The sequence below is a fragment of the Oreochromis aureus genome, linkage group 20, assembly GCF_013358895.1.
Source record: "Oreochromis aureus strain Israel breed Guangdong linkage group 20, ZZ_aureus, whole genome shotgun sequence".
In the NCBI taxonomy this organism is placed as follows: Eukaryota; Metazoa; Chordata; class Actinopteri; order Cichliformes; family Cichlidae; genus Oreochromis; species Oreochromis aureus.
Genome location: NC_052961.1, coordinates 25733349 through 25753741, shown reverse-complemented (window position 1 = coordinate 25753741; position 20393 = coordinate 25733349). Strand labels below are relative to the sequence as shown.

At 39.9% G+C, this 20393-nt stretch overlaps 1 protein-coding gene across 1 annotated transcript in view; it reads left to right on the top strand.

The window, feature by feature from the left end:
* The window catches only part of celsr3 (cadherin, EGF LAG seven-pass G-type receptor 3), a 119551-nt gene that overhangs the window by 34940 nt on the left and 64218 nt on the right, over positions 1 to 20393 (top strand). Inside the window, exons 4-10 of the mRNA XM_039604686.1 lie at positions 8498 to 8720; positions 14392 to 14507; positions 14862 to 14950; positions 15273 to 15287; positions 15654 to 15811; positions 18873 to 19036; positions 19960 to 20085. Of these exons, the coding sequence (XP_039460620.1) occupies positions 8498 to 8720; positions 14392 to 14507; positions 14862 to 14950; positions 15273 to 15287; positions 15654 to 15811; positions 18873 to 19036; positions 19960 to 20085 (891 nt within the window). The remainder of the gene's footprint in view (positions 1 to 8497; positions 8721 to 14391; positions 14508 to 14861; positions 14951 to 15272; positions 15288 to 15653; positions 15812 to 18872; positions 19037 to 19959; positions 20086 to 20393) is intronic.

Genomic DNA, 20393 nt, shown 5'->3' with positions numbered 1-20393 from the left:
CGCATCTCGCCCTAAGACAGCTGGGAGAGGCTCCAGCGACCCTGAAAAGGATAAGCAGCAGAGAATGGATGGATGGATTTATTTGAATTAATTAATGATCTTTTTGTTTTTCAGTCGTTACTCTCTCAGCTTCAGCTTTTTAAAAGTGTTTTAAAAGTGGATCCAAGAAATAAGGACTAAAAAAACTGATGCTACACAAAGCAGTCAAAATCACTCTATGCATCCCTAATAACTACTACATTAATTCATAAAATAACTAACGTGATGTACGGAACTCGTAACAAAAGTCACAGTTTCTGTTTACACAGTTATATTTTGATGGTTATTTAAACTCATTCAGAGAAGGACAGGAGGGTGCAGAGTGGTAGGAATTATGTATGGCGCAATAAAATAGAGGAATAGAGAATGAAAAAGAGGGAGAACAGAAGAATAAGCAAGAAAAGCCTAGAGGCTGAAGAGAGAAGGTTAAAGAGAATCAAAAATCAATGTGGGAAGTGATTGTTATCAATGTCCGTCATCTGATCTCTTGAAAAGGGTAGAAACAGCGGGGCAAGAGAGAGTTGTGACAGAGATGGCAGCAGATGAAAGCAGAAATGGGAACACTGAAAAAGACCGAACACGTGAAGGAAAGAGGGGGAGGAAACAAAAGAGGACAAATGCTCAAGAGTTAAAATTTTGTTTAAAAAAAACCTTTGAGGTGGAATACATGTGTATGGGAGGGAAATACAGCTCACAAGAAACAGAAATAAGTCAATATCAAGTAAATTAATAAACAATATCGGGCAGAGGAAGAGAAATACAAAAGCACGAAGAACAAAAAGTGCCTGAAGGAAGGAAAAAAGAGAAATTTAGAGACTGAAGAGGAGGAGAGAAAATATGGGAGAGGGAGGAAGTGTAAAAAGTGCAAATCGAAGTTGTTAAGTAAGGAACAAACAAAATGTTTTCACAAATCAAATCAAATGTGTTGAATGGATGTTTTGTTGAAGGGCTGAGGACGAAATCCAGCCCAAAAATCAGTGTGTGTGGAGTTAAGTTCAAGAAATGAGCGCAGAAGACTGATTTTCATCTCAGCTTGAGGCTAACGGCTCGAGGCTACATTACAAGTGCTGCTGGTGGAGTTGAATTCTGGGTAATATAGGGACCAATTTTTCTTTTCTTTTCCTAAGAAGCGGACGATATCTCCCTCATCTATTGTGAGCCTGCAGTGTTAAATTGGTGGAGCACTCTTCTCAGCAGAGGCACGCGCTGCAGCGATATCACACAAACAAATCTTGAGCTGCATGACATGCGGTGAATAATCGAACAAATAAGACGTTATGATAAAGGCGTTCCTTTGGATGACACATCTCGGAAGAATGATGGACTATCAGCAGGCTGAGGTCACCTGATGATGTCATCCTGATTCCCATCCAAGCTTTGATTTCCAGTTTAAGGTCTCAGCAGCGTCGATTGACAGATATTGACTTACTTATTGATTTTTATTTAAGCTGTAGCTTTAACCTACACCCTTTCTGTTTGCCATATGAGTTGTTTTTTTTAAAATGGTTTAATTTCTTGTGATATAAATTTAGAATTTCTTCTTTCAGACCCCACAAATAAGGGTGGGAACTGAAAAATAATACGCTCGGTAATATAGGCTGGAGCCCGTACTTCCATCAGTGAGTCAGATTAGAGGGTTTAGGTTTGGCCCCTTTTATCAAGTTTAAAACTGTAATAATAGTCTTTCAGTTTTGTGTCTCTGTGCAGTGCGAAGCTTTGTATATGTGGTGTTTGCTTTTTTTTTTCTCATGGCAGCTACACGACCTTTTGTCAGTTTATTCCAAGTAAACAAATCATGATAAAATCTATTACTTCTTATACATGAAAGCAGTTTTTTTTCTAATAATCCATCCCTATTGAGTTATTATTTAGAATACAGCTTGTAAGATAATTCATAAATAGTATCAGCATAATGGAAGCTATCGCTGTTTAATATCAGATTCATGCAAAACACCTGAAATTGGATCATATATTTTACTAAATGAGGAATTTTTCCTGTGGGTTGTACACTATAGGTAAATAAACACCAAAAATAAAGGAGCACAAGCAAGACCTATAGAGGTGATACAACAGGAAGAAGAAGGGGGAGGCAACTGGGAGCGCGCTGGCCTCGAGGGATGCACCATGTGTTGAGGTGGAGGAGGAGGGTTATGGGGTGGGCGATTGGGCGGAGCTAACTAAGATGCCTGCGGTGGTTGAAGAATACTGGCTTTGATGAATAAAACATCTGAATGAATGAAGGGGTGGTGTGAATGCATTAAGCCTGGCGTACGGGGGGAGAGGAAAAAAGAAGATGGTATAAGATGAAGGGAGGAAGGAGAAAGGAAGAGCAAAGCGTGGGGCGTTTTATATATAGAGATATAAGGTGGAAGTTAGAGAAAGGAAGGAAGAAACAAAGGGCGAGGAGAGGATGCAGGGAGGGGAGGAAACAACGAGGTGAATGAAAATAGTGCCCGGTCTCAAACAACAAAGGGAGCATGGAAGCTCAGACAGAAGTTTTCAGACTTGAATATTTTTTTCTCTCAATTGTTTTGAGCTGGTTTGTTTGTGAGTAAATGGCAGAAATGGACTTTTAAAAAATACAATAAGATATAAAAAAGTGCGGCTATTTAGAAGATAAAATAGAAAAATGGGCCTAACTATCAAAAGTGAAATTACACATTGTGCAAAAGGATCCTAATAAAACGCATCCCTGTGATTCCAACTTCTAAAACATGAAGATTTGCTGCGTTTCTCCGATTCATTTCATTGTACATGTAATTTTCAATCTTTTACTTTGACCTCTGTTTTCTTGTCATGTTATTAATTTTAAAAAAAGAAGAAGAAAGACTTGCACCCCCGTTTAGACTGCTGTTCAGTGCAGCTGCAGCGGGTTGGCGTGCATTACCTTCTTAAAATGTATATAACAAAGCAGGAAATGCACTTGTTACTTTTTAGCAGTGGGATATTTTCATGATGCAGAGTTTTGTCTGTGTGTGATTCTTTGTTTGGCTGCGTGTATGTATTAAGGTAGCAGTGTCTTATTTGTGTGGGCGTGTGCATTTCCATTCTTGTCTGCTCATTAAAAACCATCTGTCCATGTTCGCAAAGTGTTTGCGGGGAATTTTAAGTGCTATCTTGCTATCGGACACCCACGTTTTTAGCAATCGCTTGACCTTTCTGTCTTTGTGTGAGTTAAAACGCAGAGCCAAATGAGGAATTACAAACTCTCTGTCCTACCTTCTGAGTGTGCGTGTGTGGGTGTGTGTGTGTGTGTGGGTGTGTGTGTGTGTCTTACCGCTGCTGATCAGCGTAAGTGCTTTTGTCAAGTGGACGCCTTCACCGTCTGGGCAAAAGACCATTGTTGAGTCAGTCTGAGATCACATCTGCTCTGCTTTACTTCTTGTAATTCCAGTATGTTTGTGTGTGTGTGTGTGTGTGTGTGTGTGTGTGTGTGTTATTTTTGGTACTGTAAAAATGTACCCAAAGGTTGTTTTTATGTTTCTTGTCAGTCTTCCGTCATCAGTTTACTTTCAGTCAGTCAGCTTGGTGTGCATAACAAATCGGCATGTGCATGTGCATGCGCCTGTGTTGTGTTTGTGTGTGTGTGTTTGCAGGTGTCTGTAAGTCTCACTGCCTGCATAATTCATGAGTATTAATGTCTATTTATTTATTTTAATATTAATGAGAGGGTCTGTACGGGTGAGTGGCTGCAACAGACAAAAGCAGGGAAATGGTGCTGCGTTAGTGAGTGTGTGTTGTGTTGTGTGTCTGTGGGGTGTCTCAGTTTAATTGGTTCCCTGTTGTGTGCGCTTACATTGAAGTATACGTTTAACGTGAAATCGGAGAGAGGATGAGAGAAGCCTAAACAAGGACAGACACGTGATAATTTGAATGTCCTTGGGCTGTTGTAAGATGGGCTGGGTGTTTGACTGGGCATCTCACTCTGTGTGTGTGTGTGTGTGTGTGTGTGTGTGTGTGTGTGTGTGTGTGTGTGTGTGTGTGTGTGTGTGTGTGTGTGTCCATCCTCAGGCTGATTTGATAGTGTGTGAGAGAGTATGTTTGTCAGCCAAAACCGGCAGATATCGGCTGCCTGGTGGCACATGGGGGAAGGTGTTGTGGGAAAACGGGTTGGATAAAATGAAAAAGATGTTAAAATGACTGATAGGGAAGTTATCGTTTGGATTTGAAGTCAAGGCGGAAAAGAGCATGCAGTGGAGGACTAATGGCAGGGGAGGGGTGACATATTGAGCAATTTATATCACTAATTCTTATGCGAGCTGCTTCATCACTGTTCCTTTCAGTTTATGTGGTGTGCGTCACACGTAGTCAGTATCAGTGTGTATCGAGTCTGACTGCATGTGCTTTTACAGCTTCTCCTGTCTTTGTGTCTCTGACTGGCAGTGCATTTGTGTGTGTGGTCATGACTCACCCTCAAATGCCTGTGTGTTTGTGCGTGATGTGTGTCAGATATTATTTGTATCTGCTGAAAGGTGAGGATGTTTATTGACTTACACACGCATGATTTATTGTTGTTGTGTTTTTAGTTGTGTGTGTGCGATACTGTTAAGATGTGAGAAGTCTGCCAGTGGGTACGCTGGCACAAACTAAAAGCAGTGCAAACATAGTGCCAACAGAGACAGTTACACGATAAAACCCGACAGCCTCGAGGGCAGGAGCGATGATCCATGTGTGTTTGCATGTTTGTGTGTGCGTGTCCGTGTGTGTGTGTGTGACACAGAGAAAAAGAGAATCGAAGAAAGGACATGAAATTGAGTGTGTGTGTTTATGTCTTAAAAATTATGAATTGAATTTATTATTTATATGTTTGGTTATGTGTTTTGTTTATTTGGTATCTTCCTGGGGTTGTCTGCATGTGTCTTTGTGTGTGTTTGCGTGTGTGTGTGTGTGTGTGTGTGTGTGTGTGTGTTTGAAGCCATCCGCAGGTTCTACAGTGGGTCCTCAAGGAGCCATCTATCTTAAGGCTAGTTTCAAACCCTGTCTGCTCTGGTGATATGGAGGCCACTGGGTGTGGGTGTTTTTTGTGTGCAGCTGCTAAATGTCAGACAATGTGTGTGTCCAAATATGCTCCAGGAAAGGTGAAAGCCTGAAAGAGAGAGCGTATTCCTTCATACCTTTTTATGTGGTTGATTGAATATGTGCCTCTGTGTGTGTGTGTGTGTGCTGTGTGGGTGTTTATGCCTCTTGAGACACTCTAGACTGGAGCTTCTTTGACTGGCAGCCAAATCTGTTTATTCTCGTCTGCAGATTTGCTCATGTTGTTTTTGTTATTCAGCATCTAAGCCAACAGAAAAATCCCCCCCGCCCTCCCTCAACCCCCTTTTCTAGCATAAATTCCAAATGTTATACAGAGTCTTATTGTTGACAGGTGAAATCTTGCAGCTGTAATTTTGTTGTTTTTAAAAAAAATACATGCAGTTTGTGTTTGTTTGAGTGATGGTAAACGTTAGTTCCTGCGCAACAGTTACTCTTACTACTGCTTCTCAGGAATCAGCACCCTGCCGTTCCCATCGGCTAATCAGGGAATAATTTACATCGAAAGCGCTTGATGAATGTGGTTGAATGGTTGATAGGAAAGGAAATCTGCCACTGCCACTTAAACCTTTAACATGGGAAAAAGACCTGTTGCTTTACAGGTAATTTTCCTGACCCTCATTGTACCACCTGTAGAGAGACATTTCTCAGGCGACATAACGTATGTAAGTCCTGTGCTGAGGGTAATGAACCTGCACAAACCAGCAGCGGTGAGCGTGAAAGCTATGTTTCTCTGATTCATTTCACTGTCGATCATATATGATGATGATCAGAGTTTGATGTACAATGTTATCCTAATTTAAATTTTATGCCCTTTAAGTATTTATTATTGCCTGTGCTCCTTTGCAGAATTAAAATCTGAGGGTTCCTAAAACAGGAACTCAATGCTTGAAGGAGCTTCATGTCATTTATTTTTTCTAAACTCATTCTTCAGAGACCATTTTTATTTCAGTTTCTTTGCCTTTATTCTTTTAATATCCCCAATATTTCTTTTGGATTCAAGTCAGGTTACATACTTGGACAGGCAATATTTTTTTCTTCCTTAAGGAACTCTTGTGTGACTTTGGCAGTGTGTTTTGGATGATTGCTGTGATGGAAAAATTCAGTCAGGCTTCCGGAGGCTGTGGGAAGAGAAGTCGTCTTCTCAGACAGTATTTTGGTATATCCACAGGCGCTGACTAAAAATGCCAGTTTGCAATCATTTTACCCTATTATTGCACTACTACCTCTGTGCATTCACTGCAGTAGTCCTAACCAGGCTCACACTTAACATGCTGGACCCCGTGTGAGCCAAAGGAATACACCACACGTTTGAGCTAATGTAATGAAAAAGTGTGATACCATTAACCACAAGGCCTCTTGTTAGCTGCTTTAGTAAAAATTTAAAGTTGTAATTTTATGCTGAAGAGCAGTAAAGTTTAGCTGCAGTACAGTGATGTTGTTGTTATGCATCATTGTTGTTGCATGGAGTTTCTACTGTATATTAGGCCCTGTATTTTCTTACTCAGGAGGCAATTTATGGGAAAAAATAGAAAAAAGATGTTTTTCCTGAGTTTACCAGCAGACTTTCAGACCTTGAGAGTCAATAAATATCTGAAATGACTTGGCACACTAATGTGTTACAGCACTCTTCCCTCCCCACTGGGGGTAAAATTTTTTTAGCAGAGGCAGGGACATGCAGACCAGAGTGGGAAGAGTGGGAAGAGCATTTCCCTCGGCCAGTCACACCCTCGTCTTACTGAAATATTTATTTTGATTATTCATAATGATATACACTTACCAGCCACTTAATTAGGTACACTTTGCCAAGACTGGGTTGGATCTCCTTTTGCCTTCAGAACTGCCATTATTCTTCATGGCATAGACTCAACAAGGTGCTGGAAAATTACACATGTTTTGTTCCATACTGACTAGATAGCATCGCAGTTGATTTGAGCTTTGCCCCCGGATATATTCGCCGTTAGCTCTGGAGAAGGTTGTGCAGAAAAATTGCAGCAGATCAGCAGTTTCTAAAATACTCAGAACAGCCCGTCTGGTGCCAACAACCATGCCAGACTCACTTTCTTTCCCATTCTGATGCTCAGTTTGAACTTCAACAGGTCATCTTGGACCAAGTCTATATGCATAAATGCGTTGAGTTGCTGAGTAGATATTTGCGTTAACGAGCATGTGCCAGATCTGCCCATTTAACCCTGTAAAGCCAAATGATTGCCAGACATTTGTTTTTAAACTGAGGTGTTTATTGCTACATTTGAGCAATTTATTGCTTAAAAATGCATTGTGCAATTTATTTTTGATGTTTGGCATTACAGGGTTTAGAGCCAGTGAGCATATGCAGAGAGTTTGCGCATGTCTCACCATATGTTTCAGCCTCTTTTAGAGTTAGATTGAATATAAGACAATGTTATTTTAGTGTTCAGCCCCCAAATTCTAAAAGGTCAGGTCAAAATATCGGTGATTTAAAAAAAACCTCCATCTGACAACAGTGGTGTTCTTAGAAACTCTCCTGCCTTTCCAATAATATTACAGCTACCTGTCAACATTGATGAGAAAAACACAGCCCACCCTGTCTCCAGCGAAAGCATTAAAAGGTGATGATACAGCACTATGAAGCAAATCCCTTTAATCAAACCCAGACTGTAACTTCACTGTAACACACTGACTGTGCATAAATTCTAAAACTATCTGAAAGTTTGTGTTTTATGTGCGGTCTGTATGAGTAAGTGTATTTAATGTGGAATTTTGAACATTTTCTCACTTAAACCATGAGGGAGTAAACTGAAAACAGAAAACAGCTTACTATAAATGAACAGGAAGTGCATTTTTGATTTTACTGTGGGAGAATAAAACAAGCTGTATTCACACAAAATATTGCTGTAATACTTACAGCATGTTGAGAAAAACTTAAACCGTGGCTCATATTTGCCGCTCATTATCCCCGTCATGCTCAGATCGGTAAATTATTTAAATCAAGACAATGTTTTATTTCAACTTTAATCAGGGATTTGTTGCACTGGAGCTTTAGTGGATTTTTCAGTTGTGCTCTGCTGCTCTGAACAATGTTTTGTCGCACAGCACCTGTGTGTTTTGACGGACCTGCCAATGGGAGCAGTGAGGTCAGATCCTGTGAATATTAATTGCCTGTGAAACAAGCTTTGAAATGGCAAAAGTGCCAGGATACTGATGGGAATTTATTTATTTATTTGTTTATTTGATGTTAGCCTTTTGAGTTGGTGCAGAAAACAATGGTGGAAATGTCCATAAATACCAAGAATGTTTATTTTTATCACAGTCTGTTGCATTGGTATTTCTGAATATATACAGAAACTTTGAGCAAAAGTTAGATTAATTACTGAGAGATTTACGGCTTTTATGGTCGCTTTGGTTGGCTAACACTAACATCGTGGGGTTTTTTCTGTTACAGGTGATCGTTGTGAGTTTGACCACCGGCAGGGCAGGTGCATGCCAGGTGTGTGTCGTAACGGAGGGACCTGCCGGGAGCTTTCGGGTGGGGGTTTCCGATGTGAGTGCCCTGCAGGAGGCTATGAGCGACCGTACTGCACCGTCACCGCCCGGTCCTTCCCGCCCAAGTCCTTTGTCATGTTCCGGGGCCTCAGACAGAGATTTCACCTCTCCATCTCATTAACGTGAGTAGACTTGAGTAAACATTTTGTCATTTCCTTTCCTGTCTTCTTCTCTATTATTTTTTTGTCTCTTCTTTCAGCTTCCATCAGACATAGCAGGATGGATCACTCTCTGATTCCCTCCTATAGTGTCTCCACTTTTCTTTAAGCTGTTTTTTTAAATTATATCATCTCCATCTTGGAGAGTGATCCTTTTATTTATGGCTTCCCTGTATCCTCCCTCTACTTTGCTTCTTTAAAAGCATTGCTTGTCCATTCAATCCCATCTGCTTCGCTTTACTGTCTTTCTTTCTTTCTCCTCTTTGCTCTTATCTTCCATCTGACCATCCTGCTGCAAAAGCTCTGAAAGGAAATGACTTCATGGTTGGAACGCTTCTTTTTAATATTAAATTACCAACTCAGAAAAAAAACATGCTTCTTAGTCAGTAAGGCTATTAATTTAAAATGCCCAATTAAAACCTAAAACCACAGACTGTATATGAAAGATGGCCATGGCACCATGATGTCACGTTCTGGCTAATAGACCCCTCTTTTGAAACTTTGAGTTTAGCATTACGGCTTGATTTTTGGGGAATGAAGTGACTATGTATGAATGAGAAGGTAAAATGTTAAGTAAGCAGCTAATGTTAGCACAGCATATCAGGACAAACACCAACTGTCAAGCATGATGGTAGAGGGCTGATGAATTGGGTTTTGTTCGTGTGAGGTTATATTTGAGCCCTGGTTAGGACCAGAATATTTTTTTTATTATGTCCTGATACCTTTTCTCACACAACCCCCAAGAGATTTGGGTCTCCTCCTTAGATTAAACCAGGGATCTTTTGCTTGTTAGGGTAGGCTGACGTGTAGTCCACCACAGTGTGGAGCCACATGATGTCCTGATATGTGTACATTCTTTAATGTGTATGGGGCACATTTGCCACAAGATTTTGGTCAAGGTTTTCAAGAATCTCACAGCATTTCAACACAAGTTTCATCATAATTCTTTTATTTACTAAGATTGTAAATTAAATCGGGGCACTGATTTTACCTACAACAGAATTTTTGCAATATTTTCCATTTTGCTTGGCTCGCTCGCAGCACGTTTTTATTTGAGTTAACACTTTCTGCCTGAGCATATATGTAATGCTAATGTTGTGGCAGAGGTCAGTGACTCCTTTTACCCATCCAAAACCATTTTTCAGTTGCTGTTTGCCTCCAGACATACCAAGCCCACAAGAGATTTGAAGTGGTGCTTAAGAGTGGTCAGGCAGGGTTATGGGATGGATGGTTGCCATGGGTGATGTCGTCTAATGATAGTTGCTAGGGTGATGTTGCCCATGGGGTTGTTGCTAAGCTGATGTGGCTACCATGGAGTAGTTGCCGTGAGACACTGCGGTCATTGTATTGCTTGCTAAATGAGCATTATTGGTGCATAAAAGCACTACATGTGGTTTCTTCTGTTGATTTGTGGTCACCATTAGTTAAGTTAAGGAATGAAGCATGAAGGGCATGTTTACTTTTTTTAAGAGAAGCTTTATTAGCATTTAGCAGGTATGGTGTTAACATTTCTCTGTGTGTTGTTGGTGGTTTAAAAGAGTCCCACGCTGGGTTTGAAAAATCTGTGTATAGAAAGGAGTTAATCTTCCATTTTCTTTTAGTAATTTTAATCAAGGACTTCTTGAGAAAAACATCGATTTTTTTTAACAGATAATGTGTGGTCTTTTTCAGCACCATGCTTTCACATTCGTTCAAACCCAGTCAGATCTGTGAGTTTTGCTCTTAGTGTGTAGCTCTGCATTATGGCAGCACCAAGCAGCAAACTGAAAAATGAAGCCAGCAAAGTGCCAAAAACTGCTGTTCCTTAAGTCGCCACTAGAGTCTAAGAACTTTAAAATCTGGTACAAAAGCAGCTTTGGTTTCTAGTTAAATTCCCCCTTGATGATTTTTTTATTTAGAATGGTCTTTAACAAACTGTAATAAGGCTTAAATCATTGGGTGTAGTCACATTTTAAATGGAATTAAATTCAAATAAATAGCATGGTTTGCTTTGTGCGCAGTGGTACCACAGTGCCAGAGGTCTGTGCTCCAGTTTTCATGAAGGAAATTCCAGTATTTTATTTACATGTTACTAAATAGCAGTAACCATTCACAACTGGTTGGGAAATAATTACTTGGTGGTTGCCATTTGGTCTCTGGGACTGAGGCCATGTTACCTAACCAAAACATGTTTGCATTAGCTGAGAACTTACGGCTTCATACTGTCATCCAAATATGTTTACTTTTGGCTCCATGTGAATAATATGGCAGCTACCTACATGTTAATCCTGAGGCTTCAAGGGAAAGGCTAACAAACTAATGTGTGACATCACATTGGCTATGTCCATCTTTTATGTACAGTATAGGGGGGACACAGACTGTATGGAAGTCAAATTATTATGAAAATAGATCAACATGATTTAAATTTAAGCTCCTGTTTCATGTGTTAATTGAGGGCAAAATAAACTTCCCTCCACAAGATGCCTTTTTTAGGCTTCTATAGGCGTAACTGCATATGAAAGCATAAGCGACAATATGACTCTGCTCTCTATGAATACGAAACCACTGCCATGACTTGAGTTCAAGTTTTTAATGCATTTGAAAGGCAGCTGCACGAGAGAAAGTGTGTGCATGTGTGTTTCTGACAGCGTTTGTTTTCTTTTCTTCAGCTCTGCCTGAAATTGACTGCTAAGCTAACCGAGTTTAAGGAATAAAAATGATCATAAACGCATGATATTCCGCCTTGTAGTTTACTGCTTTTGGGAATAAGTCACATCATATTAATTTGTTTAATGCAGTTCTTGGCAGCACGTAATGAATTTCACAAACAGCAATAACACTGACAAAAACAGACACGCTGAACATATAAAGCATGCTTCTTTGCATTTATTTACTCCTTCAGCTCCTCTGTGTCTCCGCTTGGCTGACTCCACACATTATCTCCAGTTACTCTATCAAAGCTCAGGTTACAATTTTTTTTTTTTTTTTTAGCTATTTCTGGTGGCACGGATAGATTAGATATGCATACTAGATATTTTGGCACAGTGCAGTCGCAGCGACAGAAAATCCATACAAAGAAGGCACATATCTGCTAACCAGAAACCCTGGGTTTATTTTAGACAATGGCAGCGTCCTCAGATTCAATAAGATGCTCTTCTTTCCTTACAATTCTATACTGCAGGAATGATTTCCATTGGAATTTAAACCAAGAATATAAAATGCAGATATGATAATTTTAACTCAACTAAATAGGAAACAGTTGAAGAATATTTTTCTTCAACAACTTAAAACCGTTTGAAAGGCAGACATTTATAACCATGCTGCTCTAGGGCTTCTTTCCTGTAGCTGAACCTGACCTCCTGCATCTGTGCACTGGATTTATTTGACTCTCTAGCGGGGTTGGGCTGGATCCAATTTTTGACACCACTGAACCTCACTGAAGGTAGAGAAACCTTGAATAAAAATTTCAGGGCCCTGCAGGTGCTATTTGTCAGCTGCCTACAAATTGCAGTGTATGATTTTAAAATTGAGGCGCTTAGTTGAAGGGAATAGTGAAAACAGGCAAACTGTTGTGGTATCATGTTTAAAACAGCATCTCGGTACTTTTTAATGTGGACATTTTATGCAGTGAGAATCGTTTCTGTATCTTGCCACTAGGACAGAGTATTTCCCATCTGTTCTGTGCAAAATAGACTTTTTATTTGCGTCTGAGCAGCTGAGGGATAGGAAGACTCCAGCAGTATGGTTTATTAACTCTGGCATAGTCTGAATACCTTTTGTTCTTCCGCACCAAGCAGGAGTCATTTTTGTTCTGCTGTGTCTGAGATAGTTTTTTGTTTCTGTTCCTTCCTGCATCGGAGTGAAAAATATAATTTAAAATGTGTCATATTCTCTCTGCATGCATATAAAAATGTACAGCCATGGTAAAAAGAGAGTACACCCTCTATCAGTTCTAAGGTAATAAAAATTCTGATCAGGCCTTAAAATTATTTAAATATATCTATTGTCATCCTGGGTCATTTTGTTTTGAAATTTCAAATCTTCCTAATTCATTATTGTTTTGTACTTTGAAAACAGATTTTTGTTTCTGTCTTTGGTTTTCTTGTCCTTTTGAGTTTTTGAATCCCCGTCAGTTTCCTGTTGTATTATTTTATGTATCTTGTGTAGTCATAAATTGCTTTAGGTTTCTTAGTTCCCCCCCTGTCCTCTTAGCTTCTTCTCTGTGTTTTTGCCTTTAGTATCATGTTGAGTCAGTCTTGTCTTTGTGTTGGTTTGCTCTTTTGCATGTGTCAAGCTAATCTGTCTTAATACTGGTCCCTGTATTAGTTACTTCCTGTTTTATTTTGATAGTCCCTCGTCTCTGTGCTTTATGGTAGTTTTGCTTCCCTTGTCTCGTTATACCTAATTTGTTCCTGCTGTGTTTCCCAGCTGACTTCACTCCCCTAACCACCCTCCTGCGTATATATTGTGCCGGTCTCCTTTTGTCCTTTGTTGGCGTGTCAGCTCATTTTCCCAGTGATTCCCAGTTCCTAATGTCTTTCCAAGTATATCCATTGTTTAGAAGTTTTCAGTTCCTTTTATATTTTATGTTTACTTCTGGTTTCTGGGTCATTCAGCCTAATAAACTGCTCGCCTTTTGTTAAGATTATTTAGTCTCCAAGCATCTACATTTGCGTCCTCAACATCACACTCGGCCTGTTCGTCCCACAGACCTTCACAACAACCTTAAATGCACAACAGTGCACGACATATTACGCCACGTCATTATGTATTTAACAAGAATTAATCCAGAATGCTTTTTTGGCCGCTTCAAAGAAAGTCCCCACTTGGTATGAGGTGTTTGTGCTGATATGCTGTGTTTGGCTTTCTGTAACTTTCTGGGTTTGGGAGGTCTGCAAAACATAAACCGGGCTGCCATGTTCTTTTTAGAGAGAAGAGACTTTCTCTTGGCAGCCCTTCCAAATATCCATATTAGTTCAGTCTTTTTCTAATTATACTGTCATGAATGTTAATATTTAACATGCTAACTGAGGCCTGTACCTCTTGGGTTTTTGCATATTCTCTGAGCATGACACGGTCTGGATGAATTTCCAGTTATGTCCACTCCTGCACATCAAAGATTCTCAGCTGTCTTGAATGTTTTCCACTTGTGAATAATCTTTCTCTGTGTATGCTTGGATAAGGCCTTTTAATGCTTTAATGCTTCAGAGGCTGATGGGCAGAAACAGTTGCTTCTTTACAATCGTTGCTGATGTCCTTCGTGTTTGGCGTTGACACACACCTCAATGCTTCAGACCAACAAACTGCCAAAACATCTGCTTTTATAGGAATCTTGATTATCACAATTTGATCAGTGATGCTACTTAACCTTGCAGTTCCAATTTAAGCATTAAGGGTGTACTTAGTTTTTCACACCCACTTCTTAACTTTCACTCAATGTTTGTTGAATAAATAATGACAGTGTAATATGCCATGTACTGGTGTCGACTTGAGATTGCGTTTACCTAATTTTAAGACCTGTCAGGACCAAATCATCTGGCAAAATGAACTTCAGCTAACAGTTTTCTTTTTACTATGGCTGTGTTAATGAATTGCTCTGCACTGTATAAATCATTTGTCAATAAACTTCAAATTTCTATGTGCATGCATCTTTTAGATTTGCCACCCTGGAGAACAGTGGCCTTCTCTTCTATAATGGACGCTTTAACGAGAAACATGACTTCATTGCCTTAGAGATCCAAGAAGGACAAGTGGTGTTCAAATACTCCACAGGTATTGTATCTTTATGTGCTCTCTAGTGTGGTTTTGTTTGCAGGAAATTTGTGCTCTATAAACAGAGACCATATGTCTGCTGTTGTTGTATGCTTTTCTTTTGACCCATGAACATGTGCAGCAGGCCTGTAAAAACAAACGTTCCTCCTGAGACAATGAAATCTGTTTATCTAAGTGTGGATTCAGGTAATGAATGCTGCTGATTTGGTCTTTGCAAACAGTGCTTACAGGAGTTTTGGGGTAATTGTAAATAAAGTGGATGTATTTGGAGCACACCCTTAAAACAAGAGGAAACAAATAAGAGCTACATTTAAATTGATTTTAATGACATATTCTTCATTTACCTGTCTGTAGGTGAGTCATCCACCCAGGTGAGTCCCTTCCTGCCAGGTGGTGTGAGCGATGGTAACTGGCATACAGTTCACATCCACTACTACAACAAGGTGCGTTTACATCCCAATCCCATTTTCATTGTGGTTCTTGCATTTGAGCTTCCACTTTGGATTCTTGATGTCTGTATGATTAGGGTTTGTTTTTCTTATGTGATTTTATTTTTGCACTTTGCAAATTTGACTTGTTTTTATTGGTGCTTTTGATGCGTCGGCAGAATAGTTTCTCAGCCTTGGAGCCGACGAAGCACTTTGAATTGAGCCGAAGTGTTTGTGTGCGCACGACTATGTGGGTGTTTGCGTGTCATCATTTTTATTCATGCATATTCGCCGCACATCTCCTTTAATTTTCTTCATGTTCTTTTATTTTCCTCAGCCTGCTACACGTTATGTGAGTATGAGCGTGTGTCAGAGTGCACATACACTTTCTCCTTTCTTAGCTTCCTTTGCTCCTCCTTTCTTTCACCAGCAGACAGTAAGGAGAATGAATGCGCTGTCTTTCTGCTCTTAGTCTGTTCTCTTGCCCATGTGTTTGTTTTTTCTTCCTGTATGTCCTACTAACCAAAGCTTCTCCCTTTTTTCTTCCTGTCATAGTGCAAAGTATCAGTGTAAATACTAATCTGATGTGTTTACTGCTATGTTGTATCTGATGTAGTGTTTTAATGCAATGATGTAAACTCTAGATTTCATGAATGCTCTTGTATTTCTTGAATGTTGACTGGTTTTCTTTTCCTTTGGACTGTGTTTGGATGTCCAGCCCAAGCGCAGTATGAGTGGTGAGGCTCAGGGTCCGTCAGATGAGAAGATTGCTGTGGTGAGCGTTGATGACTGTGATACAGCCTTGTCACTTCGCTTTGGTACGCAGCTTGGAAATTACAGCTGTGCTGCACAGGGCAAACAAACCAGCAGTAAGAAGTAAGTTCTTCTTTTTTTTCACTTCTTAATTGCAACGCTTTACTGGGACCCAAACTTCTAATGGTCATATACCAATGTCAGCTGGTTTCTCAGTCATAATAACAGACGGTACAAAAAAGGGATGCAACTTACAGAAAACTGTAAAAAAAAAAGTGCAAATGCAAGTGCCGTAAACCTGCATTCTATCTGAAGGCAGGCAGACAGTGTTACAAAACAACTTACGGTCCTATAGAAGTATATGGGATGGGATGGGTATGTGTTCTGTAAACACTTTCCTGCTGACTTTCTGGACTCAGTCACTCATTTCAGGCATTACTGAAAAAAAAATCAAGCTTGAGCTAAAAAACTTGCAATCTGGGATGCAGCAAAGTACTACAGATGACCAGTACAACATCTGGCTAATGACCGGACTGAACATTCTCATGTAATTTGTAGTGACACATTTTGGTTCATTTGGATTTTCCTCAATATGAAAAGAAACTAAAAGTTTACAAGCTCATCAACTGATTTGGACCAGAGTAAACAAACTTTAGGTGTGAAAACGCCCCAACTCATACTGTGTTTTAAAATATGTGTGAGCTAACGTACAAAAGACTGTCCTGCGCTATCATGCTAGGAGTACTTTCTGGCACACGCCATGACTTAGAGATCAGTGTTTATGCTGTGTCAGTATGCTAATATCAGATACAAACTGCTCAGCCAGGTTCCAACTAGCTGGTTATCTGCATGCTGCTCACTTTTGAATCTTCATTTTCGGTGGGAAACAGCCTTTTGCTGACTTGAGTGATCGGATGACTCAGTTTATAAGCTAATGTACGCTGGGTTTGCTTGCTTTTAGCACTATAAGAGAGGCATTGTGGCAAAGCTGGAGAGGAAGCATAAGTATCGCATCATTTTAGCTTTTATCACAACCATTTGACTGAATTCAGTCTCTTAAATTCGGAGACTTAAATTTCTCAGTTGTAAGACGTTGAAGCAGAGCGTAAGAGGACTATAGCGTAATACTGTAGCTTGTTCTGTAACATAAACTTTGGTATATTCATACTGAGATAATTCATATTTTAACACAAAATGAATCTATGAAATGTTTTGGTCAAAATGATACATAAATACTGAATGATTAATTAAGAAAAAGAACCTTAGGATGAATTCCTGCAGGTAAATTTGTTCTTTTGCCATCAGCATTGCAAATGAAAGGATGGATAGTAACTGACCCAGAGCTGTGGGAGGTGTTTGCACAGGATTTGCCAGCTTCTTTGCAAAGACAACTTTCATTAAACATAATCTGTGACTGAACAGAGGCTTAACAGATATTCAAAGACAATTTCCACTGAGTAGAAAACCAATAAAGCTGGTCATTATGTGCAGCTATGAGCAACATGCTGGCCAGCTGGTAGCTAGTTTTAAGCTATCTAAAGGTAAAGTAAAGTGAGCGTGTGAAGTGACTGAGGGTCGCAGCATTACATTGGGAGATACATGCATTCACTGAGCATATCTGTGTTCACTTAATTACCAATTAAAGTTTCATGCATCTGAAATGCTAAAGTTTAAACAAAATATTTATCCAGGCTTGTAATTGCAAATGTCGTGGAAAATTGCCTACAGCAGAGATCAATATTTCGAAAAGAAAACAGAAAGGTGTAACATGTGCATCTGCTAAAAAACATGCTGAAAGTTTAGAAATCTGAGAGGATTTTAAAGTAACGATCAGGGTGATGAGGCGACGGTATGGGAACTCTGCGGGGGGCTCAAGGCTTTAATGAGGCACGACTCTTTGACGTCTTTATGCTCCTTCATGTCTGTCTGTATCTCTCTGATGGTCTTGTTACCAGGCGTCTCATTCTGCTGCACGGATATGTTCGTTTCTTTTCATTATCTCCGCTCGTCTCTCCGTCTCTCACACACAATCTCTTAGGTGCGACTAAAAGATCCAAATTGTTGGTTTTAAATGCGTTGCACTGCCTGTTCCATCTGACCTTGTCAAAGTTTTGTTCATTCTTTCTCAGCTACAGTTTGTGTGTGTCTAACAAACGAATGTCTCCATATATACTAACAAGTGCAAGAAAACACATACACATAAAGCGTATCCGCACATGCACTGAAAGAGCAGCCTGTCATAGTGTTGATGTCTGGCCTCGCCTCTGTAAGCTGTAATCACGTTTGCCGTGTCTGTCAGCACTAAGTGAGGCTGAGGGAAAAGAAGACGGATCAAAGAGGAAGGCCAAAGACTAACACGTCAACCCTCTCTTCCTCCTGCTCCTCTTGCTCGGTCTTGACATTCTCTTCCAGTGACGTCCTCTGCTGATATTAGCTGAAACAATGCGACGACAAAACTTTGTCTTTCTCTTTGGTTCTCACCCAGCGCGGTCCCGTAACTGTCACTTTCTATTCCTCTGAAATTTTCCTCCTCGTATTCCCTCTTTCCTTCCAGATACCCGTCTGTCTTTTCATCTGCCTCTTGACATTTGGTGTAACTCACACTTAATCTCTTGTTTGTTCATCTGTCTTTCAAGCTTTTTTCTTCCTTTGGCATTGCCATTTCCCCCCTTCCTCCTAGAGCAAGCTGCACTTGCATCTACCACCTTTCATTGCCGGATTGTGTCTCCTTTCTCCTTCTTCATCTTGTCATCCACCTCTACCTCTTCTCTCAAGACGGTTGCTGTAACTCCTGTTTAATCTCCTGTTTGTTCATCTGTCTCTTCATCTGTCTCCTTTTCTTTCTCAGTGTATTTGTGTTCAATCTGTCTGTCCCTCCTCTGTTTCCATTTTTACCTTAAAAAACACCATCATCTAATTTATCCTTAGCATTCCCTGCTTTTCTCTGATTTCGATTCTGAATGATGACACATTTCATTTACCTCTGATGACATGTTTAATCTCTAGGTTTGTTTAATCCCTCTCTCATGCCCTCTTTCATGTTCTTCCCTTTTTTCACCCCGTCTTCTATCATCCCTCTCTCCTCCCTCTCTTACTTGAAGAAGAATAATCCTGTGTTGCTTCCATAACGCCATTTGTTCTCCACTATATTTATCATATTGGTTTCTATCTTTGTGTTTCTTAGGTCTCTGGACTTGACTGGTCCATTATTTCTGGGTGGAGTCCCTAATGTGCCAGACAACTTTCCCTTTGGCACCAGGGAATTTATCGGTTGCATGAAAGAGCTGCACATCGATAGCAAACCGCTGGACATGGCTGGATTTATCGCCAATAATGGAACGCTTCCTGGTCAGTGCTGCGAACCATGTTTGCTGTCCTTCAAACATGTATTATTGTGCATTAGTAACATTTAGCTTCTCAATAGCCTTTTCACCCATCTTGTGGCAAAACACACACAAATGTTAGTATTTAAATGAAGTAGCTTTTAAGGGTTTGTGTGCTACGAACCACTTTGTGCTTCTAAATATTATAGGAAACAATAATGGAGTAGAGCCACATCTTCACATATAGTCATATATAGTTAGGCTTCATTGCACTGAAATTGGATTTTCACTGATGGACTGGGTGCTTGCATTACTTTTTATTATAGTCAGTGAAATGAAAGGAAAACATTTGTTATGCGTTGTTGTTTTGTTGTGCTACTATGTCAAACTGTTTGCATATCTTTCATTTTCATATCGTATGTCTGTTTATATTCATACAGACATTTTTGAGGCCTTTTAAAAATGAGTTTTACTACTCAGCCTTATTATTTTATACTCAAATATTGGCCAATTTTTTTTCAGGCATACCAAAAAGAAACAAATTTCCTTAACATTTGTTTTAGTCAATTTTTTATTTATTTATGTACGCTTTGCCCGACCAGTGGGTTGTTGTGTTTGGCGTTCCAAAGACTTGTTGGCAACAGGGGAATTGTAGAGGGCCCTCTGGTGGACAAACAGTGTAACTTCACCACTCATTACATGGTTGAAGGGTGTTTCTCCAGTCTTATTTACTTTTTAATTTCTCATTATCGGTCAGTGTAGGTATTTGTCGTTCCCAGTGTCATTATGATACCAACAGACCAACAAATAGCCAAAAATTCGGTCGGACTTTATTTTGAAAATGCTTGTGTGTGGGGGTAATGTTATAAAACTGACAGTGACAGCATGAAGACTTGTCATGTTGTAATTCATTTTTATAACTTCAGTGATCTCTGCTGCTTCCACTAGGCTGCAGTGCCAAACATCCCTTCTGTAAGTCCAACCCGTGTCAGAACGGAGGAACCTGCAGGGTGAGCTGGGAGACTTTCTCCTGTGACTGTCCCCTGGGATACGGTGGGAAGGACTGCAGCCACGGTAAGAGGCCGGGATTTTTCTTATCCTGTGCCCCTACAGTAACTACACTAACAGCAACCTTTAACAATGTTCATTTTATCATGCCATAATTATTAGTAAGTAGCATGACAGTTGCTGGTATAACGAGCATTTTCTAGCAGTGGCTATGATTTTAAAAACTGATTTTCACAGGACTTTATTTTTTGGCTGTAATTATACTAACACTTCATTAATTAGTTCACAGCTTACCTATGCTTAAATACCCCAGATAACACCTTTTCAGTTAATGTAGCTCAGTGAATGTTGACCTGCATAATATGTACTGTCTT